This window comes from Rhagoletis zephyria, unplaced genomic scaffold, assembly GCF_001687245.7.
Source record: "Rhagoletis zephyria isolate East Lansing unplaced genomic scaffold, Rhagoletis_zephyria_1.1 Rzeph_scaffold_00101, whole genome shotgun sequence".
Lineage (NCBI taxonomy): Eukaryota > Metazoa > Arthropoda > Insecta > Diptera > Tephritidae > Rhagoletis > Rhagoletis zephyria.
In genome coordinates this window covers 188803-212850 of record NW_016157185.1, presented here as the reverse complement: position 1 = coordinate 212850, position 24048 = coordinate 188803, and the positions used below count along the sequence as shown (strand labels likewise).

The window sequence follows — 24048 nt, the reverse complement described above, 5'->3', positions numbered from 1 at the left end:
TGTTTGAATAAAGAATAAAAATTTATTCATCATTCGAAAATGTTTGAATAAAGAATAAAAATTTATTCGTCATTCAAAATTTTTGAAATGATGAATGAAAATTTATTCTTATTTTTTTTTTATTCAATTATTCATTTTCTTGATTTCGCCCATCCCTGATATGTACATTCAACAAAAATATATATATTCCGACGAACTGATAGCCTACTCCTTTTTTGGAAGTTGGTTAAAAAATAACACCTGCGAAGGCGATTAGTCACACCGCAATTCGGTAGAAATTTCTCGCTCTAAAAAATATATTTCTTCCATCTCGATCCGATGGGCGAGAATCTTTAGTGATATTACACCGTGCAACAAAAACAAAAAAATTTCGAAACCACGACAGCCGAATCTACGCAACCGAAACGATTCAGGTTTATATCTGTATCCAAGGACTGTCACTACAGCAACACTTCCCAAAAGCTCTTTGAGGAATTTGTATGCTGTTACAACAACAATATCAATATTCTCACGAAGCTATGGGCGAAATATAGTAAAACTGCGTTTTTAGTTTTCCTCTATGATTTTTTAAAAAGAAATTGTAGTTTCAACGATATGATTACTTCCAAAAATGGAATTGTTTGGTTCACAAGGACGTATAGGCACCTAAAATGCCCTTTAAAACATATTTATTTTTTTTAACTTATAAAGCTAGAAGGATCAAATTCGACGATGAGGTCAAGTATGTATTAGTCCCTAGCATATAAGATAAAATTAGCTTAGCTAGCATATAAGTATAAAATTTTGAAATGACATTTTCAATACCTTCTCATCCTTCTGCACCAAAAAATTTAATTTGCTTTAAGTCTACAGAAATTTCCATTTAGTTTTATATTGTTTTTCTAAGTACATTTCACTGAATGTTGTAAACAATTCTTTGAAGAATTCATATTTTTTCAAATTTAAAAGTCCATTTAAAAAATCCTGACGTCAGAAAGCAAAACGAAGTTTCAATATATATTTCGTCCATGGTTTCGCGAATATATTTAGGGGATTCACAAGACGTGTTAACGTCGTAAAATTTTAAGCCTATTTTTTTTTATATATAAAATTACCGTTAAAATGCTTTTAGAGGATTTATAACTACACCGAAATGTTTTTAATTCGATAAAAATATATAATTAGCCCCCCTAAAACCATTTTAACTGTTATTTTACATTAAAAAAATGTTAAGCTTAAGATTTTACGACGGTTAACACGTCTTGTGAATCCCCTAATTGATTTTTTGTGTGTAAAATTGACTGTCGCCCGCCGCTGTTAGCAGAGAGGCGCTAAAATCAATGATTTTAATTAATGTAAAATTTTTCCTGAAAGTTGAGAGATTTCATTATTGTAATCAACATAACTCTACGATCAAGGTAGCTATTATTTATCCGTTAAGGAATTGAGGCTACACCTAAAAGGTGCTAGAAGGGCTTGCCTATTGGTGAAACAAAATTTGTTTGCTTTCAGCATTTTTTTTTTAATTCAAGCAATATTCTCCTACTCACATAAGAACCTTTCTAATAAGTCAAATGTACGTATGTATCAGTGCATAAAGCATTATAGTTCCAATAGTTTGTAATATACCAGTAACCGTACTAAATCATAAAGTAGTGTAGGCATTGCCTTTAAGAAGAAAAATACTGTGTTAATCCTGAGTAAAATATTTAGTATTATTGGATATAGTACATAACTAAATTTCCGATAACCCCTTAGTACTTAGCTAATTTTTATATGTTAGTACTTGATATGAATAATCAATGTTCTAAGCTAAGTTGTGAACAACTTTATATAATCATTTAGACATTTTTAGTGCATTTTTTACTAACACCTAATGCGGCTATAAATACTTATACCATACCTCGATTGCAATATTTGTTTAAATAGATACTAAATACACAAAGAGTAAATATGTATGTATCTACGTATAAATATTTGTGTCTATTGGATATTTTTGTCCCTACTATCGTTGTACATCTACAAAAGTAACAAAAATTATTTTATGTCGTCTAATCAACGCTCAATGTTGTTGTAAGTTGTTGCACTGTCTCTGCCTAAGAGACAAAAAACGTTTAAACATAGAAGATTAACTGGATCAATTCTTTCAAATCCTTTCTTTTCATTTCCGCTCCACTGAACTGAAAAAAAAATAAATACAAATTTCTGCGAAAATAAAATTCATGAATGTGCAAATTAAAATTTATATTCGAATTGTTTGCTTAAATCTGATGGCTGTAACGCAACGCAAAATGACGAAAACCCTGTATCTAAATTCATACAAACTTAAAACAAACAACCAATTTTAAAATAACGCAAACTTGGATTTTCTGAATGGCTTTCATGGATGATTGCGTATTGCAAACGACAACAATCTCATATATATACATACTTAATTGCTGATGCGGTCCTTCATTACAAACAAATCAATCAATCAACCAAAACGCATTGAATCATCAACCACCATCGATATCATCAAACAACAAACAATCTATACAAATGCATCTGTTTGTTAATTCAAAACATTCATGCCATACAAATTCATTCGCGCTTGAATAATTGCACTCGAAACAAAAATGAAAAAAAAAAAAATATCGCATAACCGCTGCCACCGCTGGGCCCCATGCCCGACCGTCACACTCGTGCACGATACAAAAAACCCAATCGATTTAATCGAACGCTTACACACGCCCCACCACCACCACCACTCCCACACTCACATACGCGATCATGCGATTCATCATAATTTAAAACAAAAAAAAAAACAAAAAAATCAAAAAATATATGCAAATTAGAAAAGCGCGAAAGTCGCAATAGATCAATAAAAAATTGGCATCGTTTAACCCACGCGCTACGACGGTCCTCCACAGGGCACAATCTCTCACAGACCGATGGGAATAGCACCGACGACGGCGAGTCAACCAGCGGCGGCGGCCGCAATCCGGCCACCACCGGCGCCGGCTGCTACCGGAACTTCGATCATATGGCCAATCTGAGGAATTCGAATATGACGCATCACGTAAGTTTGACATTCGGGACTCTCAATTAACCCCCGATTACAAATGTATGTGTACGTGCGTATGTATGTATGTATGTATGCCCAGCCACCTATGTTGTGTGAGTAAACTACTTATGTATGTATTCAACTAACTTCTTCGTATCTTTTACATGGACTAACTAACATTTGCTTCAAAAACATCTGTACTGTTTATAACAGTACTGTTTGTGATTATTCAGCTATCTTACCATTAAATGCATTGCCATGCGACAACTACCTGTATTTCCCACCTTAATAATGTTCTTTTTTATATTCTTTATGGAATTCCATGCCATGCCATCTCTAACGCATAGTTTCGTCCATCTGTACCTGACCAGGAATCAGTTCCTCCATATAGTTATGTCGATACTCCGAATGCCCACCTAACGTCCATGACGGCCATGGAGAGCTACAAGCGCGAACAACAACAACGCCAGCTGCAGCAGCAATTGCTACGCGAACAGCGTGAGAAGCTGGAGCAATTGGCGCAGCAGCAGGCGGATACCCTCCTCACCACATCCGTTGCACCCTTACTGAGCACAGCAGCATCAGCAGCGGTTACAACAACAGCCGCCGCTAACACCTTGCCGATAATCACGGCTAATGGCGGTGCGAGTGTGCCAAGCGGAGCCGGTAATGCGGTTGGCTCGGGCTCCAACACCGCGGCGGCGGCAGCAGCCGCAGCAATGGACGATACTGCTGCCAACTCCTCACAGGCAGGTGATAGCGTGTCGCTGGTGCCATCCGGTCCACGGCCATTGCAAATGATGATAGCACCTGGGGTAAGTGCAATTGAATTTGTATTGAACACATACAGACATACATACATGCTACATATTTATAACACAAGCAGTTATGCAGCACTTCACACACATACATACATATGTACACGTGCAAACACACACACTTATTGCGGCTAAGACCTTAATCTCAATGCGCTAATCTCGCATAGCCGAACATTAACCACCAACGAAAAGTAAGCACCCAAATAGCACTCGAGAATGGGCTGAAGATGATCGGCTCGGGGTGGAGTTTACTTGTACATTTCATCCTATTAATATTAAATTAGGTTGTAGTACATCAAAAAGTAGCCTTATCTTTCTTATGTAGTTTAGAAATTAGCCTTTACATATTGAAATGCATTTGAAAAAGTTTGTAAAGCCCAGGCACTTCCACTTCCATACACGAAACTCATATGTATGAATTGTCAATTTGTGTAAGAGTTCGAGGTAGTTGTAAACACCAACTGCACGCTTGAAGAATTCCTTTTAAGACCGAATTTCAGAAGAGATGGAGTAATGTCTTCTCTCTTGGTACTTATTAGAAGTGGTTTTCGTTCAAAAGATTTGTCTTTATATTGAAAGTATTTCGTGAATGATAAACCATTTCTAATTATAAAGCTAACAAAACAGCCATCATATTAAGACCTAAAATAGTCTAGCAATAGGTCTATGCCATAAATGTTAGCCCGCACTATTATAAATGTTTAAATCAAGCTTCTATATTCCGAACTAAAATACTAGTTACGTCCTCTACAAATCGCGCACCTAATCAGAGTCGAATACTCGTTCCCCACCACTGCAGAATGATACTATTGTGCCGACTGCATATCGTCACTAGACACGAATAAAGGCGCGAGCTCAACATTCAAATATACCCAGCAGAAAAATTTAGAGACAGTCGAACATATATCCTGGCGCACAAGCCTCTTTCTAAGCCTAAGCACTAGGCATAAATATAAACAACCTAACCTAAGCTGATAATATGAAAATACGAATTCTTTGAAGATAAAAAAAAATTAATCCATTTCTTCTAAACTATTGTCGCATTTTTCATACAATTCATTCATTCTCGGGTGCTATTCTGGTGCAAACTTAAAGTTTTAGCATTACAAAAAATGATACTTGTCGAATTTTAATCATTATAATACACGTACCTACGTACATATATATACACATACACATACATATATACCAACAAGCCAAATGTGTAGCCACATATAAGTTTTTCACATCCGCCCACTCCTCTATCGGCATTTCATAATCGTAATTGTATCCGTTTAATGTTGAATTAACTAATCTGTTTCACTCACCCAATCACCGTGTTTTTTGTATTGCTTTATGTTAAAACGTAATAAAGTAATTATCGTATAAATACAGCAGCTTCATAAAGTAAAGTAATTTATAGTTATTATTTACATATATATTTATGTACATTAGCAAATTCACTCGTTTAGCTTATAGTACATATTTTTTATTTATTTATTTTTTTCAATTTTAATTTTAAGCTCATCTACAACAAAATGGTCTGTATACAGTGGTATAGAGCATTTAGCGATTGTTGCATTGTAATTTTTAAAAGTAGTTTTTGCATGCAACATAATGTTGCAATAAAAAATACTAGGGGTATTCTCGAAGTCTTGCACGATGCACGGATTGCACGAAATGCAAAAATACTATTCCAAATTTCGAAGAGTACGAGAGCACCCCATAGCAAAGTGGTAGCTTGCATGGGTAGCAAGCAGCGAAATTATGTATCAAAAACAATAACAAGAGACAGCAAAAAAAATAAAGTGAGCGAGATGAGAGGAATAAGAGAAATATGTAACAATTCCAACAACAAAACAACCATATTTGCAGCGATAGGAAATCCATGCAATCCGTGCTACGTGCAATGGCTTTGCAAGATTTGAGGAATACCCCTACTAGTTTAGTAAAGACAACAAGTGCACGCCATTAACACATATAGTACATGCACATGCACGAGTATGTATGTATGTATGTATGTGTCGATGGGTACTGTATGTGTTTACGGCCCTGTCTGGAGTAAAGTTATGCTTCACTTAAATCCTTTATTCGTTCGCGTGATAATCACGTGATTAGTTGTCACGCGAACTCGGCTTCATGTCAGTTGCCATTGAAATTTTGCAATTTTTAATTGCATTTTAATTAGGATGCTCGTTTGTTAACCTGTTGAATGTCAAATGAAAGGAACGAATTAAAAATGTAAACAAGTCAATCACCAATGCCACGATAAATAAATGTTTTAAGAGAGAAAATTGTGTATTCGCCCAGTCATTGTGGCAACATTTTTAGGTGTGCCCTGAAATAATTCCCTAACGCATAAATGATTAATTGGAAAGTTATGCTGATTAGAATAACGAAATTTTCTATATCTCAAATTGACAGTCAATAATTTTGATTAATTAAAAACCATTAGCAATAAGCGCATTGCTGCATATGTCACTGACTATTTTCGTTCAACATATTAGGATGGAAGAAATATCATTAGAGATCGACCGATTCCCAATTTTTGAGGCGATGCCGATGCCTACACTGATTCCTTAAAAAAAACTACCTGAATATAAATTCATTCAAGAACAAATCGTCGCTGGAATAATGAAGTAGTGTAACATGAAAAGTATAGTTTTGAGAAAAACGAATCAGAAGTTTTTATAATCCAATCGATCAAATCTAAACTTTAATTGTGCGTTTCTTTTTCAAAATATGTATTCATATTTTAAATACAGTAAACTTTTTATTGATTCTTATCTGTTAATTCACAAAAAAATAATATGTACGATGTTTACTTAGAAATGTCATTTAATTGATGCACTATTTTATATTGGTTGCAAACTCAGAAAAATTAATTGATGTGTGTCGATATTACACTATTTTATTATTCACATTTTGAAGCTGCCTGTGAAAGCTAGCAGCAATATAATGAAGTAAAATACTCTAACGTTATTTTAATATTACAAGAATTTCCTTAGGATTTTTTCTTAGAATAGAGCTGCCATACGTTTTTGCTGTGAATCGCTAGTTTCTTGTTTAAGCTTGGCTTTTCTGTATACTAGACTTTGTTCCTTGGATAATAAGGACCAATTTCTAAAAATTTCAAAGCAATCCGCTTATTATAAAAAAGGTATGCTACTGTAAATAATCAAATGTCGCACATGCACTCGGTTTTGATCGCCAGTGTACATAAATATGTATTAAAAGTAGTATATCGCCTTTGCATAAATATGAATGTGTATTGCAATACTTTGTTCCATAGTCGTTTTCTCATTCATTTCATTTGAAATCACGTTCCCTAGTAGTTGTACTCATAGTAGTAAAAATATGCAACTTCTGCTACTATAAAGGTGTTGTATTGAATATAATTTGTTGTTAAACAGTAACCGTAGATTTTTAATGATAAAAGTATTTTCGTATCGTAAACAATTTTTTAAATTATACTAAAATTTAAAACTTGCTACTCAGAAGAATTCTAAAAAATCTGATGATGTTCACATACAAGTTTTTCTTATCGATACGTATAAAAAGCTTAAAGTGCCAGAGTTTATCTGTCTTTATATGTGTGGTGGAAAATGAAAATGCAATAACTTTCTGCTCACAAATACAAAATATGTCGTGGAATGGAAGGAGTTAATCGTTTTGGAAATACCCCTGCCTTAAGCCCATTTGAACTTTTGTGGCAGGAAGTGAAACAGGAACTAGCTCAATATAACCCGAAGAGTAAGATGCTATTGAAAAATCTTTCGGAAACGTTGATGGTTGATTGAATTAAGGACGACTTTTGCAAAATCCCGTTTCTTAAATTTTTGACCCAAGTCAAGTCGTTACCTCGGTTGAAGATGGATCAACTCCTTGCAAGTGTTACGGTTACTTAATTTTAAGTTCAGTTTACGTTATTATATCAGTTTTATAAATAATATTATTTAATAAAAAAAAACTTATTCGCCAAAATGAACGACACTTCACTACGTAATGCTGCCGTAAGTGTGAAATAGTTCCGGTATGGTGACCTATGTAGCCGAATAGATAAGCTGTGCGCTACCATAACCTAGTAAGTCCCAGGGATCTACTCTGTATTGCGAATCGAAAAGCAAATCGTTCGGATTCGAATACTCGGCACTATGAATATGTATTATTGAGTTTCGAATCGCAACACAGAATAGACCCCCTGAGTTTGATGCCAGTTTTGTGCAGTTTTTGTTTTGTTTACTTTTATCTTTTAATGTAGGCACATAGAGAAAAGCAGAATAGGTGATTTCTTATCGATTTCTTTGTAAAACATATTTTCAGGAGGCTTGTGGCCATGCAAACCTTAGTAACACTTTAAAAAATGAGGTGGAATTTAGTAAATTAGTAAAAAAAAAATATTTAATTATTTTAGTTTCAACTAGAGCATTTTTTAGCAAATTTCAAGCTTTGTAAAAAATGTATAAAACTCCATCAAATTTTCATTAGAATTCAAAACTTTTTAAGAAAAGGGAATACTTTTTCATAGCCCAGTTTGATGCGACCCAAAATACTTGGTGATTTTTTAGTTTTTTTTTCTGCTGACGGTTTTTTTTCTTGTAACGCATGCTTTTTATTTAAAAAAAAAATGCGCAACAACGTATGAAAAAAAATTGCTAACAATCAACCAGAATTTTGAGCTATATATTTAAACTTGAACTACATTAAATGGGCTAATAAATAGCATACCCGAAATGCTCGTAAAAATTTTTACTTGATTTGATTTGATTTTCTAAATTTTGGATAAAGTTCTGTAAGAAAAATTATAAAATTATTTTTATTTCAACATCAATATTTGATCATTAGCATTGAGTTGAAGAAATATTTTCTGTACCCAATTTCTAAAATTTGTTTCCATAATTGAAGTTAAATTCTGCTCAACGCTGGGTTCTGTGGCCTCTTCCAACAGGAAATCCTCCCACATGCAAATATTAAGTGAAACATTTTCTAGCAAAATATCGTGCGATGAATAACTAAAAAAAAAACTTCAATGTCTTAACCTTAAATGGAGTTAGAACCTTCAGTTCAGAAGGGTAAAGAACTATATCGTGTTCAGGACAACAAGTATTTTTTAGTGCAGATACAAACTATATAATTTTTTTCCTCTTTCACTGTATACAGACAATTTTAGTTTTTGTGACAACAACCAGCCAACAAAAGAAAACTTTTGGAATCCCGAAAAATTTATTTTTTACAATTTTTATGTACAATCATTTTTTACATTATAACAGTTATAAATATTATTAGTAAGCAATTTATGTAAACTGAATATTTGAAAACATAAATCAAACTGCTGCTATGAAAATGTGCAGAAACGAGTACTTAAATTTGCTAGATTCAGGCCAGGATTGGATGCAGACTTGATTTCCGATTAAAATAAAAAATCAAAGCTTTTTTTTGTTTTTCCAATTATTAAAACGCGTCTGCAAAGTACAGAACGAAAGCCTGTTCAAAAAGAAAATTAAGTTTGAAAATTTTTAGAAAAAATCAGACAACCTCAAACGGAAAATCCGTTTCACAAGCATCTTATGCAGTGGGATTTTACCCGAAAATATTTTTATTTTCCAACCTGAATACTTTGCTGGCTGGTGGTGTGTGAATTTCTAATCTTTTTTGATTGGCATTCCACGTCGTTTTCTTAAAGTACGTAAATATGTACATACTTGGTTATTTTTTTTGTACTATTTCATCATACATATTTCAATATTTTAGATGTTTTTGGTAAAAGTTTCATTTCACATATGTTTAAAATTTTTAATAGAAATTATCTAAAAAAAAATTTATCACATACATACATCATTAAAAAATCTTGTAGACGTTTGGTACGCCTATTTATTTCACTACACACAAAAAAACGTACACTGCTCTACAAACTTTTTACCAAGTTTACAACTACAACAACAATTTCAACTACTGCAACAACTATAACATAACAAACATTTCTTAACCCAAACCAGACCTTACGGGGAAAGAGTAAGGAGGTACAAAAAATAATCAAACATTCACTTATTTTTTGCGAACTTCTTTTTATTGATTCATAACATTTTTAACGAATGAAAAGGTTTTGGATTATTGTCTTGCAAATTAGAGGCTGCAACATTTCTTTACCAAATGCTCGTACATTTTGCAAAAGCCAATGCGAATGAAAACTCGTGCAATTTTATTTTACCTTTTTCTTCTTCTCAGCGTGAATCTAAAATTTGCATTTACAGCTAATATGGGAGTTTCAGAAAAAAATGTCAAATATACATACATATATTTTTAAAGCTTATGGCATATTTAATTTTTTTAATTATTATTAGCTTTTATCATAGTAGTTGAAACAGCTTTTTGCGAAAACGATTACCTTTGATATCTTATGTACATGCCAGGGATGGGCGTTTTGGAATGAATTTTTATTCAAACAAAAAATAAAATTTTATTCATAATTTTCCCAATTTAGAATGACGAATAAATTTTTATTCTTCATTCAAGCACTTTCGAATGATGAGTCAATTTTTATTCATCATTCAAGTAATTTAGAATGACGAATAAATTTTTATTCTTCATTCAAGTAATTTCAAATAACGAATAAATTTTTATTGATCATTTAAATAATTTCTTGATCACAGTACCAGGTAGGCGATCATGGTATATGTTCGTGTCTTATATACATACATACATATGCAGACTTTGATATTATATTTTCTAATATTTCACACACAATAAATATGGTACGGTGATCAAGAGAGAATGTATAAATGAAAAACTATGCGTTATTCAGTATAACTTGAATCATGAATGAAACTTGAATCAAGACGAGACACACAAGTTTTAGGTCGAAAAGCAGTTTTAGCAACGAAAACATGTTTTCGATGTCGGTCAGAACATGGTATAATACCTACGTGTTCAGATTGTGTAATGTCATTCCATACAATAACTTCGCCGTAAAAGTAGATATTCAAAACTGGGATTACTTACATATTTTTTAAAATTTCAAATTTTTTTTTACCACTATCTCGGTAGCTCGAGATTTTTGTTCTTTGTGGTAACATATATGTATGTGTGTGTACATTAGGGTGGTCCAAAAATGCATTTGTAAAAGGAAAGTCGGAATTTGTATGCTGTCACCCCGTAGGATACCCCGTATATACCGAAAAACTGTACCCCAATTTTTTATTTTGAAACCAAGAATTACTTAGAGGTCGCTCAAGTTTCCGCATGAAATTTATATTGGAAAAAATAACTTTTCTTAGAAATGTTACAGAATTCTTGAAAATCAATATACTCTATAATTTGTTTAACGATTTTTTCATAGTAATTGTATTTACACGTCCTCCAAAAACACCAGAAAATTTTAGGGGGGACCAGTAAAAAATCTTTAGTATTAAAAAATGGTTAAATAAACAATTGTATATACTTACTGGAAGTCTCCTTAAAAGAACCAAAGTTTTCCGATCGAAAAATATTGATCACAAGTTTATCCCTTATAAAATGCATGGAAAACTTTGAGGCTTTTTTTGATGTCAAAATAAAAAAATGGTGGTATGTATATTTTTTCGATATAGAAAAATCCTAGGGGGTGAGAGCATTAAAATTCCGACTTTACATTTTTGGACTACCCTTATGTACATACATATGTATCTGTGCCGTTCAACTAAAGTAGCCTAAGTAGAGATAGGCGCCTTTCTCGTTAAATCACAATTTCATGGGGTTCCCTAACCAGATTTTAACGTTTAACTAGCCAAAGATGTAGTTAAAGGTGCCCTTTTAAAAGAAGCTTAATAAAAATATATAAACATTCAAGGGAAACTTTTTTTTCATTCAAAGTCAAACTTTCTAAAGCCACCTAGGCTACTTTAGTTGAACGGCACAGATATATACAGAGGCTTATAGCTTATTTTAACCAGAACCTATCAAAACTTTAAGGCACCAATAAAAACTAAATTAACAGAGATGTCAAAATTATTTAAGCGCAGGTTGTTAGTCTAATACTTAAAAAATTCCATATGACATAATTAAAACTTAACATAAGGGTAGCGAAATTTGTAATGTGAATACTTGCGCTTATTGAAGTCACCTTTCGCAGAATGAGTATAGAACATCCACGCGCGAGGTATTTTTTTATTTCATTATACATATTTATTTGGGTTATTAAAGAAGTTACACATAAAAACAAAATAATCTAAAATACAAAGAACACTCTTCCTTTATGAAGTGAAGCACACATAACAGTACAGATCATTTCAGAAAAACAGTTTACAAAAATATACGTATGTACTTACATATCGACTGCTGAGTGGAATATTGACCTACATATTTTGGCAGGCAGTTCGAAAACGCCCTATCTCAAAAAACTTTTCAAGAATGCCGTATTTCAGAATTTTATTTAAAAACACTCTATCTCAGAGGTTGGTTGAAGAACGCCCTATTTCAGAATACGATTCAAAAATGCCCTATCTCACTTTTTTAATCGGCAGCTGACATAGGACGCCTTTGAAACGAATTTTGAACTAGGGCGTTCTTAAACCAAATTCTGAAATGGGGCGTTTTTGAATAGTTTTTTGAGATAGGGCGTTTTCGAACTGGCTGCCGAGATTGGTCGATCTTCCACTCAGCAATTGATATGTACATGTTTAAACACAAAATTGGTATATTAAATAGATAGATAGTGGAACTAAGCGGCATATTTCAAACTTAATCATAATCATAGTCAACATACAGCGGTGATGGTTCCGCGGGTGCCGCCTCTTGCATCGCCATCACGGGTGGCACAGCAGTGGGTCGCTCCGCTGCAGACAATGGTTGTTTTAGCTTATCCAGCAGACTGCCGATATCAAATTTCACCGTCGGCACTGCGATACCTTCGGCGGCCTGTAGGCCAACCATTTGGGATGATAGCGCATCGACATCTTGCCGCGCCGCGAACAACAACTGATCGTGAGCGGCCAGCTGCAGTTGTGCCGTTTGTGCACGTATCGCAGCCGAAGCAACCTCTTGCTGGGCATTTTGCAGTGCTGCCGTCACACTTCGCACATGATTGGCTGCCTCTTCGAGTTGTTGTTGGGCGGAATTCGCCACGGCTTGAGCCTTCTTGATTTCGATTGCCTCCAGCTGGACGCGCGCTTGAGCCACATACAAGTGCTGTACAAGTGAGTGCAGTGCGCGCGTTTTGCCTTCCTGCTCTGTTAATGACGCAGCCGGAAACAGAGAAGATGGCGGCATAAGTAAGCCTTCAAACGTGGAAACATTAACTCCGCCTACCCCAATTTTCATTGGTATGCAAGTAGTCGCCTCTACTGGGCGCAAATAGGGATATGGCAATGTGGTTGGCTTCGGTGTTGACTCATCTTCCGGTATGCAAGTCGTCGTTTCGGTTTCTGTAGAAGAAGCCGAAATTGTTTGAGGTGTTTTGGTAGATGGTAGTAATGGGGCAGGAGTAGATGGAGCGGGTGATGGAGGTAGCTGATATTGCGGTGGTGGCGATGGTGGAGGTGTAGGTGGTTGAACCGGTTGAGGCGGCACTGGTTGCGGTGGCGGAGCAGGCTGGGGTGGTTGCATTGGTTGCATTGGTTGAGCTGGTTGTGGTGGCTGGGTCGCCGGTTCCAAAATTGGCGACTTTGGAGTTGCGCCTGGGATTATGGCTATGCATGTTGTTGGCACTGGACCGTGCGGAGTGGATGTATGAGTTTCGCTATGTTTTGGTGGTTCGGTCTCTATATATCAAAGCAGTTAGAATATTATACAAATGGACTCCTCCATAGTTTTGTTGTACACGTACCACATTCCGTTGTAGTTTCAGCCGATCGAGGATGCATAACATAGTCAGATTCAGATTCGTTCGGTCGATAGTCTGCGTCCGCTAAATCAACATTCTGAATATACTCCACGTCATCGTCCATATCGGGATCCAAGTAGAAATAGTCGTCACTACGAAACGGTACTGGAGTTGTACTTGTAATGTGCAAAATTACTACTAGAAGTACTGCTTGATGGCCAAACAAAAGTTAAGAGCATATACACGTTACCAAAATTGTTGACAGTTTTCTTTTATTTGCTGAACCTCACCTGTCCATGTGCAGCTCCTCAGTTGCATTGAAATAACATTTAGGGTTCTTTGTTGTTTTGTTTTCAGTCGTATTCCGAATGCAACTCTCAAAACTGCCCTTGATAGAAAAACAATAAATAAACAAATTTGAAGTACGATTTCTGTTTTGTCTTATAAACTTCAAAGTCAAAGTTTCGCATTTTTCAAGAAAATGGATAATAACAGTAAATTGAAAAAAAAAAAATTGTTTTAGAATTTATTATTGACATTACACACTGAGATGTGTTTGACGAAATGAATTCATATACAGTTGCGTGTAACTAATTAACAATGGCGACTACCCAAACACCAACAGGCCGATTTTATAGTCTATTTCCAGTGAATTTTAATTCAACTTTGTAAATGAACATCTTAGTACTATATTATTCAAAATAATCATAAATTCTTGTTTTAAAAAGCGCGTTTATAAGTATGATAACTTTCACGCTGGATAATCAAGCTACGATTGTCTTGTTATTGCTAAAACATATTTATTTGAATTGAAAATTTTTATTGAGCTTGAGGCCGTTATTAATGAAAATATTTGTTGAAAACCAACAATATTTTACATTTTGGTAAAAGTTACAGCCGAAGACCCAGAATAATAATTATTTCATGGGGGAGTTTTAAAAAAGTCATCAAAATTTTCGTAAGAATTATAAAAGTCTTTTGANTCGGAAGTATTATAAAAGTCCTTTGATAATAATTATGTGTGAGAAAAATTTTTTAAATCATTGATAACTATGATTTTAAGACTTGTATAACAAAAGCGTTTCATGATAGAAAGACTTTTATTTTGAGACTTATAAAAGTATTGTCATAATAATTGTCATTGAGATAAATATTTTTAAGTCTTCAAAGACTTTTATTTTGAGACTTTTATTATAAAAGTGTTTTCATAATAATTATGCGTGCGAAAAAATTGTTTAAGGCTAGGTTCTTGTTCCGGTCAATTTCGGGATTAGTTGGTGCCCATTTCGGGTATGGTTAAGGATCAGTTCAGAAACAGTTTGAAACTAGTTGGAGAGCAGTTTGGGCCCAGTTGGGGACTAGATTGGAACTATGTTATACATATAGTCCCGAAATGGTCCCAACTAAACCCTAACTGGGCCCTAAACACTCCCCAAATAACCCTATGTGGTCCCCAACAAGTCCCGAGCTGGTCTCCAACTAATCCCGAAATGGTCCTGAACAGGCCCCGTCCTTTAAGACTTAAAAAAATGTTTCGCACTCAAAATTATTATGAACAGACATTTGAAATAAAAGTCTCAAAATAAAAGTCTTTGAAGTCTTATAAATATTTATCTCAATGATAATTATTATCAAAGGATTTTTATAATATAAGTCTCAAAATATAAAAGTCTTTGAAGACTTAAATATATTTATCTCTCTGATAATTGTTATGAAGGACTTTTATAACATAAGTCCTTGAATAAAAATATAAATGTATTTGTATCTTAATATAATAATTAGTGATTGACTTTTATTCTTTTCTCTTACATTCTCTCTCACATTCTTATTTAATTCCTAATATTTTGAAGCAACTGTCCTTTAAAATAATATCCTACTAGCAAACGCGGCGAACTTCGTCCCGCCCAAAATTAATATTTTTTTATTGAAACCTTTTGGTCCAACATTTTCACCAATTATTCACGTTTACGATTTTCTTTGGCACATTCAACTGCTAAGATTATGGTTTGGTTGTCATTTGTCTCTTTCAATAACCTAATAGCCCGAACACAATGAAAACGACGAGCTACAAACCACAGCTGTCAAATTATTTTAACACGTACTGTTATGTAGATAATTATTTTGGCGACGACCGGGCTACGCGACGGCTGTGGTTGTGGCCAGATTAGATCTATTTCTATTTTTCTGGCGACAGATAAGGTTCTTCCTCTTCTTTTATGTCAAACTCATACAAATTCATGATGTCGCTGCCGCGTTCAAAGAAATCATGTCGCCATCGACAAAGCGCTTAGATAATAAAGATGACAAATTGGAAGCTGTGGTCGGTAGCTCGTCGTTTTCAATGTGTACAGAACTTAACGAAAGTGTTATGTCCGAGAAGAAGTTCTTAAAATTCTCCAATAGTGCAGCATTTTATAGTACGGTTATTTGCAAAACGTACAATGATCCGGTTCTATAGTGATTGTGTCCTAGAAGCTTTATAGTATAGTTGATGGCAATTTCAAAATGGGTGAGTATCATTGTTCTACAGAAATGCAATATACATATACTTATTTCAGACGAAATACCTTAAACGGTTAAACCCATAACAATATTGGAAAATCACATCCATTGGGCCAATCGTAACACAGGAGAGTTCGATATACTCAGTGGTGCAACAGGTCGATTTAATCTGACATTCACGGCACCTTTTCTCACTTGGCGATTTTTAGTAATAACTCAACTACAGCGCCAACTGGCGGGCTAAATTGTGAAACTAAGCCATCCAGAGATCCACCCAAACACACACAACAAATTTTCTTTAAAACCCGGACACATATTTAGGATGATGATTTCACTCACAAGCATAGCTAAAAGGCGATACGTTTTTAGAACCCACGCCTCCTTTTCAAATAGCCCCATTTTTCTCCAAGAGCATGCGATTGATTTCGTATGTCTCCACACCAAATTCCAGTACTCTACCGTGAACACTTCCAGAGATATGCATATGGAAAGTTCTCTTTGTATTGGAGGTGCCACCCGCCCCCCTCTTTTCCGATATAACATAGTTTTACATATATTTTTTATTCTTTCCATTAAGTTATACTATTTCTGGAACACCGCAGGGACACCTTGTGTTTAATATGATTCCAATTTTTTTAATCCTGTAGCTCTTTACTATCTATGTATATGGACATAAAAACCGTCAAACCAACATTTTATTTCAAATAGTGTATTTCTGACATTTGTTTCCGTGAGGAGATTACGCATGGCTATGCTCTTATTAAAGTTCTTAGTATACAATTTGTCGACTTTAGTGGCTTCCAGGCGGCATATAATTTACGCTGATGTCGAACGTTTGCTCTCGTGAAAAAGATCGCGCAGGATAGCGTCAGCTTTAGCTCTATCCCTTGCAGAATGTCCGAAACTTAACATTCCAACAAAAGTAACCAAAAACTGTGGGAAAGTGCTTCCATGGGCGCTAAGCGACATCTCACTTGCCTGTTTTAGTAAAGACAACACACCTACAGAAGAGTTTTTAAGCCACTTTAATGAAAAGAGAACCAAACTTGAACAGGACGGATGGCAAATTCTATATACGAATGTGGCGGATGTGGCATACGCTGTGGTCAACGAAAAAGGAAACACAATTACGGTTAGCAGACTTCACGAATCCGCCTCAGTCTTCACTGCCGAAGCAGTGGCCATACACAGCTCTCTGAAAACAGCTCTGGCCAGCCGCAAGAAAACACCCATATTTACTGATAGCCTGTCTGTACTGAGTGCAATTCGCAGTCCGATGTCTGTAAAATGGTTGACAATACAAAAAATAAGAACAATCCTCGCAAATAACCCGAAAAAGCGCTGCTTGTCTGGATTCCTAGCCATATAGGAGTTGGTGGCAATAAATATGCTGACAAGACCGCTAAATATGCCAGTCACGCACCAATCATAGCCGACCCGACCATTGAAAAACTAGATTTAAAACGGTATTTGGACGTATATTTAATGAAACGAAGGGTACATAACTGGAAGCAACACAATCACTATCATTACTGCGCTATTAACAAAGACGGGAATCGATCCCAATACCTTGTCGACGTTAATCAACACAAAATAAAAATATTTTCCCGTCTAAGGCTAGGACACACTATTGCTTCGCATCCATACTTGTTCAACGAAAATTTTACGCTCTTCTGTCCGACCTGCAAAGTGTCTACCGCATATTCTAACCGATTGTCCATAGGCATATTGAAAGAAAACAATAAAGAAAACATTGAAAAAACATTCCGCTTTATAAAAAGTATTAAGAATATGAACTTGGAATGTAAATTAAAGACTATTTGATTATTTACTTATTTGTATTTATATTGTTTTACTTCAAACCTTATTACTATATCTTATGTATGTATTATAGACCGAGCCGATAGCCTTAGCAGCTAGTGCTCAGCCCCTTCTCCCTTTAGTCTTAAAATTAATTTTATAATACTAAATAAATAACAATAATGATAATTTATTTTATAGGGCAATTTATATTTAATTCTCTTTAGTGGATAAATTACTTTTACAAAAATACCGAACACGTTCACATTGCAGAACGACGAACTTTTCGATTTTTGCCCAGTTAGGCGGCACTGTGCGCTCTCCAGAAATTATTGATTTTTTCAACTTCTTCGCGGCAACATCTTTGCCCCATAGTGCGTCGCGACAACCGCTGGACCGCTTCTCGCCGCGACAGAGAGGTTTCTGTGTGGCCAAACCTTAATGGCCCCGTCAGAATGGGTACTTTGCGTACTTTCCGCTCAAAGATGAAAGGAAGGAAGTTTGGCAACGTTGGCCAACACACAACTTTTGATGCACGTAAGTCCGTCACTGCTGACAGTTGCATAACTCCGTTTACACAAGACCAGACCAATGAGAATATGCACATAATTTACACATTGTTTGAGTAAAGTAGGCATCCAGAAAATAAACTGTCTTCGAAAAGCCTGAGACAGTGATGAAAACATCAAGAGAAGTGGGAATGTATTAGTTAAAAAAAATGTGAATGTTATGCTATTGTATCTGAAAAATTGACTTGTGTAAACTCCAAGTACGCGGCTATGTTTGCAGACGCAAAACCTTCATTGTGGCGTATCTCTACGGTACGTATGCCACTTCCTTCGCATACTTTTCCGTTATTGACGTACAAGTACCCATTCTGTTGGGCCTATAAGCCTTTCTTGGTTTCGAAAACCACATTTAGAAAAAACCGTTTCCAATTTTAATATAGCTCGGACCAGGCGTCGAACCCTGCGGAGTGGTAGCACACTGTGTGTCTCATATTTGCTACTAAATAGTATATTATCTTCTTATCTAAATGAAAAATACTCACAAGTGTATATCTACACATACCTACTTGTACAAGTGTAAAATGCAAAGTTGTGCAAAAACAGCTACAAACAACAGCAAATGGCCCACATAAGATCCATACGAAATGCAACTGGTTGTTGAAACGGTGAAGATAAAAAATCGTGATGCACTTCAAGAACAAGAACGGAAGCTTTAGGGAAAAGTCTAAGTATACTTTTGTACAGCTTTACATCACACAAGCATCTATGCACAGATAAGAACCCAGTAAAAAAATTCATTTACTAATCCAAAATCGGCACTGAAGGAGCAGTGCCAGGCAAAATACACACATAACCTCGTGAGGCTACGGGCTGCCTGGCACGGATTTAGAGAAATAAGTGAGTAATAATTTTTCTAAAAATACAATTGATTGCGCGCTTAGTTATTGATACGTTTTGGAATAATAAGCGAGCTAAGGAATACATATATTTACAATACAGATTACTTGCTTTTTTCTCAAGCCCAAAATAATTCTCCCGTTTTCCTCCGTTAGGAGCTCAAAAGGAGTACTCTCCCATAAGGGCATGCATTGTTAAATGGAGTATAAAATACACGGGCTCGGGAGATTTGCGGAGCAATCCATAAATAAATAAATCTTTTTAGAAAAGGTGGACTTAGCAGCAACTTTTCACTCTTAGCTAGCGATATGTATGTATGTATGTAGTTGTAAAAAATAAAATAAAATAGCTTTTTAAAAGTACTACATTTTGTTTCTTTTTAAATAGTGGTAATCTAGTTACAATCACTAGTGCGGGGTTTCCCTGCAGGGTACCTACGAAATTATATTTTAGTCACCTTGTAGAGAAATTGGTTTCTCTTGAAAGGATGTTGTTCTAAATACTTTTGACTAGTATCCATAAGTTATTGCACTTACGTCTTTAAGATCAGAACAAAAAGTTACATTGAAGATTAAAAAATCGAAACTGGTTTATCTCCAAACCGGAATTTGGGGAGCGCCGGCGTTTCATGTTTGGATACAATTAATAACACTACTATAAATAATTTCTCAGAAACTATCAGGGCTATCGAAAAGTAATCTACATACGGTTTATGGAGAATTTCATTTTCTATCATTTGCCGTACCTCGTATTACGATTACTTAATTGGTTCGTAAGATATACCTGATTAATTGGAACCACTCTTTTTGTTAAGCTGAGTAACGGTAAATTGCAAATATCTCGAAAACGCATCCATACAAAATAAAATTAACTCGATTCTCGGAATCAGCGAGCGATTTTACATACAATTTAGGATAGTGGCGTCTGGAGAATAAAATCAAAATTAAAATTTGTGATCCAGTGTAATCAGAAGTTCAATTATGTGAAAAAAATTTGTTGTTTTGTTCAATTAACAATATTTGGTCGACCTCTAACCTAAATTTGTTTGCCCATAGGATTCATTTTATTAATCTGTCAAGCGTTAAAATCGTCATAAGGGATCCGGATTCCTGTAGCCTGAAAAACTTGGGCAACTGCCTGAATCAGGTTATATAAAAAGTTTCTGCAATTGTGTTTTTTATTTAGTAAAAACGTGTACTGTACCCCTCCGTCCGTTGCCAGAGAGCATGCATATACCATTTGAATGGACTGACGCAAGAGTTACCTTATTGGATGAAAATCATTATATTCCTTTATTTATAGTTATTTTATGATGTAAATAAATCAATCCATATACTGTAGCATAGTTCAGATATTTTTTCCTATGGGGTATAGAAATGTATATATACATACATCCTTATAAGAACAGAAACACACACATCCTGTTATGCATGGGCACTATGTACTTATGTATATACGAGTATACAGGTTTATATACTACATGCTAATATGTAGATATGTACATATGTACCCGTTAAAGGCATACTTACAGACATAGTACTGGGTGGCGCCGAATGAGCTATTTGGTTTGAATTCTTTATAACTTTTTTAGTTATTATTTTTTCATTTTTTTCTTTTACAGAAGTTTGTGAAGAAGACTTGGGGACTTAATTATGAATCATTACACGATATGGCATTCGTTTCCGTGAAAAAGCGGTGGAAAATTCAGACTTTATTCACAATTTGGTAATGAGCCCATTTCCTATTAAATGGGTATGTCAACAAGCAAAACTGCAGGATTTGGACTACGGAAAATCCAAGAGCAGTGCATCAGCGAGACTTACACCCACTTAAGTGTACTGCTTGGTGCCGTGTATCCTCCGAAAGGATAATTGGCCCATATTTTTTTTTTTTAATGAAAGTGGTGTCTCAATCTCTGTCAACGGTGCTGCATATCGGGCGATGTTGGAAAATTTTATTAGACCAGCTGTGGAAAACCATCCAAACTTGTGATTTCAACAAGATGGAGCCACAGCACATACTGCACGTACCTCAATAGCTTTGTTAAGGGACATAATCGGCGAACGCATTATTTCGCGCACAAGCGATTTTAACTGGCCTCCACGTTCACCAGATTTAACAGCTCCTGACAGTTTCTTTGATATTTGAAAGAAAAAGTGTACGTTAATAGACCAAAAACCATTCTCCAACTCCAAACCAACATTCGAAATGAAATCATGGCCATTACACCCGAAATTCTGCGAAAAGTTATAGAAAATATGCCAAAAAGAGCACGTATGTGCGAAGCAGAAAATGGCCATCATTTGCGAAAAATTCCCCAAAAATATACTGTATTAAAAAAAATAATAATAAAAAATTATAATAATCGCATAAATAAAAAAGTTAGGTACCATTTAAACCATATGGCTCATTCGGCGCCACCCTGTATGTCTGTACTCGTATTAGGAAAGTACTTTAGACCACTTAGTCTCGAGTACTCATATGTATCTGTACAAGGATGTATGTATGTATATTTCTCTGACAGAAAAGATAAATGGAAAACTCAGCTAAAATTAAGCTTGTTGAAATAAATTGTTTGAGTTACCGTTTTCTTTTTCAATTTAACAGGCTTTGTTTCTTGTTGAGCTAATAGTGCTTAATAAACACATTTCTTTGAATAAATGTTCAAGGCTTACGGGTATGGTACTTTCGGATTGCGCAACAACTTGTTTTTTGTATAAAAATTCTTTGCATTAAAAAAGTACTCAATAATTACCATTACAAAACTTAAATTTAAAAATTATTTTTTATTAATCCCAATTATAAATTTTACAAGTGTTACGAACGCTAGACATAAATACATATGTAGTACATATGTATTTAACATTTAACTAACGGAAAAAGAAATTATTTAGGAATGCCCATGAAAGTTATTTTTTAATTGTGCTATTCGAGGATGTTCTCATTGAAATATCCTTTGTCCTATAGGGTTCACTGATGATGGCAGCGTCTGCTCTTTGTACAAGAATCAATTGGTCCAGCAGGTCATCAGCTACCCTACTCCTGTTCATATTATCTTGTATCAATTTAATCATATTCTCCCAAGCTTTGTCTTAGCCTCAGCAAGGGCATCCCTGAAGGCCTTGCACGCTCCCGACCCGGGCAGGTGATTGGCATTTTTCTGTCCATCTCCTGCCGATCAGAGGTATCAGCTGGGGCTTTCTTTACATGCAGAGGCTATGTGGCCCTGCTGACCATATTTCCAGCATGAGCAGCTTCTGTCTGGGTCTTTGCATGCCGCCTTTTTGTGGCCATACCCCAGACAGCGGAAACACCTTTGGACATCCGCGCGCTCTCGGACGCGGCAGATAATCCAACCTACTCGCAGCTTCCCCTTTTCAATAAGAGTCCGGCCTGGCAGTTCGTCGATTTCCACCACGGCCATTCTTGGTTCTCGCGAGGCGGGCCATTCATCTTGTCTCCTAATTCCCCGCGAATAGCGTTATCACTTCTGGGGCCGTGGTTAGGCAGTCTATGCCCAGAAATTCTAGACGTAAACGTCTGGTAAGAATACGGGCGTCTCCAAGCTGGCCAATGGCAGTGCCAGTTCCCAGCACCTCTGCATAGGTTTTTCCTTCAGCTGGTTTAATGATTAGTTTTGCGAGACTCTTCTTTTTTCTCACCCTCTTCTTTTTTTTTGCGGCTGGTCGCCTCGACCTGGCGCTGGCCCTGGCTTAAGCTATCTACGTTTTCCAACCGTTTTCCATTGGTTATCTGGTAGGATTTTCTGCACATTATTGCTATTATTATTATTAGCATTATTATTATTATTACCATTATTAATAATATTATTATAACTACTATTATTATTACTATTAGTTGAATTGCTAATTGTCTACTTATGACTACTGGAGTAAATTCCGCAGTTTGACGTAAGTTTAGCGCACAATAAGTCTTGGAAACAACAGAATTTATATGATACTTGCAACTTAAGTTCGAATTAAGAACAAATCCCAGGTTATTTATTTTATTTACATATTGTAAAGGTTTATTTCCAAGAACTATCAGAGGTATTGTTGTTATTTCAAGCTTCTTCTTGGCGATTGGTAAAACAAACGACTTTCCAGAGCTAAGGCAAAGACCGTTATTCTTCGATCACTGCTCAATAGCAGATAGATCATGGTTAAGTTGGCGAATTAATAAGTCTTGATTTTCAAAATTATTTGACAGATATAGCTGGATGTCATCCGCATATGCATGCATTCTTGAAAACTGACAAGCACAAAAAAATTTCATTGATAAGCTAAATAAAAGAGGCCCTAAAATTGACCCTTGGGGGGGACTCCTGATGTAAGCTTTTCAAGTTTCGAGGTATTCGTACCAACCCTAACGCGTTGATGTCTGCCAGTGTTGCCAACTCCAAAGGTACCAAAATCCCATTTTCCTTTGAAAACGCCCTGTTTCCAAATATCGTGTATATAAATTTAAAAATCACCGCAATTTAAAATTGTTAGTTTTGATACTTTTGAATTTCTTGAAGTTTCCCATTTTAAATAACTTGAGTGGACTTCCAAAATTTTCTAAACTTTCAAAACTTTGTGAATTTGAGAAATTCAATATTATGATGAATACTAGATTTCTAGAAATTTTTTATTTTTCAAAAATTTTGAGAATTGCAGAAATTCTAAGTAAAAGTGTCGAATATACAAAATTGATCAAACGAAATTAAAAGTTTTCGAATGTTGA

The 24048-nt window shown here is 35.3% G+C and overlaps 2 protein-coding genes across 8 annotated transcripts in view; one reads left to right on the top strand and one right to left on the bottom strand.

Annotated features, from left to right (window-relative positions):
* The window catches only part of Shab (potassium voltage-gated channel shaker cognate b), a 111764-nt gene that overhangs the window by 51757 nt on the left and 35959 nt on the right, over nucleotides 1-24048 (top strand). For all 7 annotated transcript variants that reach the window (XM_017632907.1, XM_017632899.1, XM_017632893.1 and 4 more), the window contains 2 exons: nucleotides 2814-3037; nucleotides 3370-3837. In XM_017632907.1, coding sequence (XP_017488396.1) covers nucleotides 2814-3037; nucleotides 3370-3837 — 692 coding nt within the window. The remainder of the gene's footprint in view (nucleotides 1-2813; nucleotides 3038-3369; nucleotides 3838-24048) is intronic.
* On the bottom strand, nucleotides 12535-13933 carry LOC108376718 (translation initiation factor IF-2). The gene is made up of 4 exons (XM_017632951.1): nucleotides 13906-13933; nucleotides 13619-13822; nucleotides 13363-13553; nucleotides 12535-13302 (listed from the first exon to the last, which is right to left on the bottom strand). The coding sequence occupies exons 1-4, from the start codon at nucleotides 13931-13933 to the stop codon at nucleotides 12535-12537; spliced, it is 1191 nt and encodes a 396-aa protein (XP_017488440.1).

Excerpts from the sequence above, each read along its gene's own strand:
- LOC108376718 (XM_017632951.1), bottom strand. The coding sequence starts at position 13,933 with ATGCAACTGAGGAGCTGCACATGGACAG. Across the intron at positions 13,823-13,905 it reads GAGGAGCTGCACATGGACAG|TACTTCTAGTAGTAATTTTG; the intron begins GTGAGGTTCAGC and ends GCCATCAAGCAG. Across the intron at positions 13,303-13,362 it reads CTGCTCCGCCACCGCAACCA|CTACCTCCATCACCCGCTCC; the intron begins GTGCCGCCTCAA and ends CCGCAATATCAG.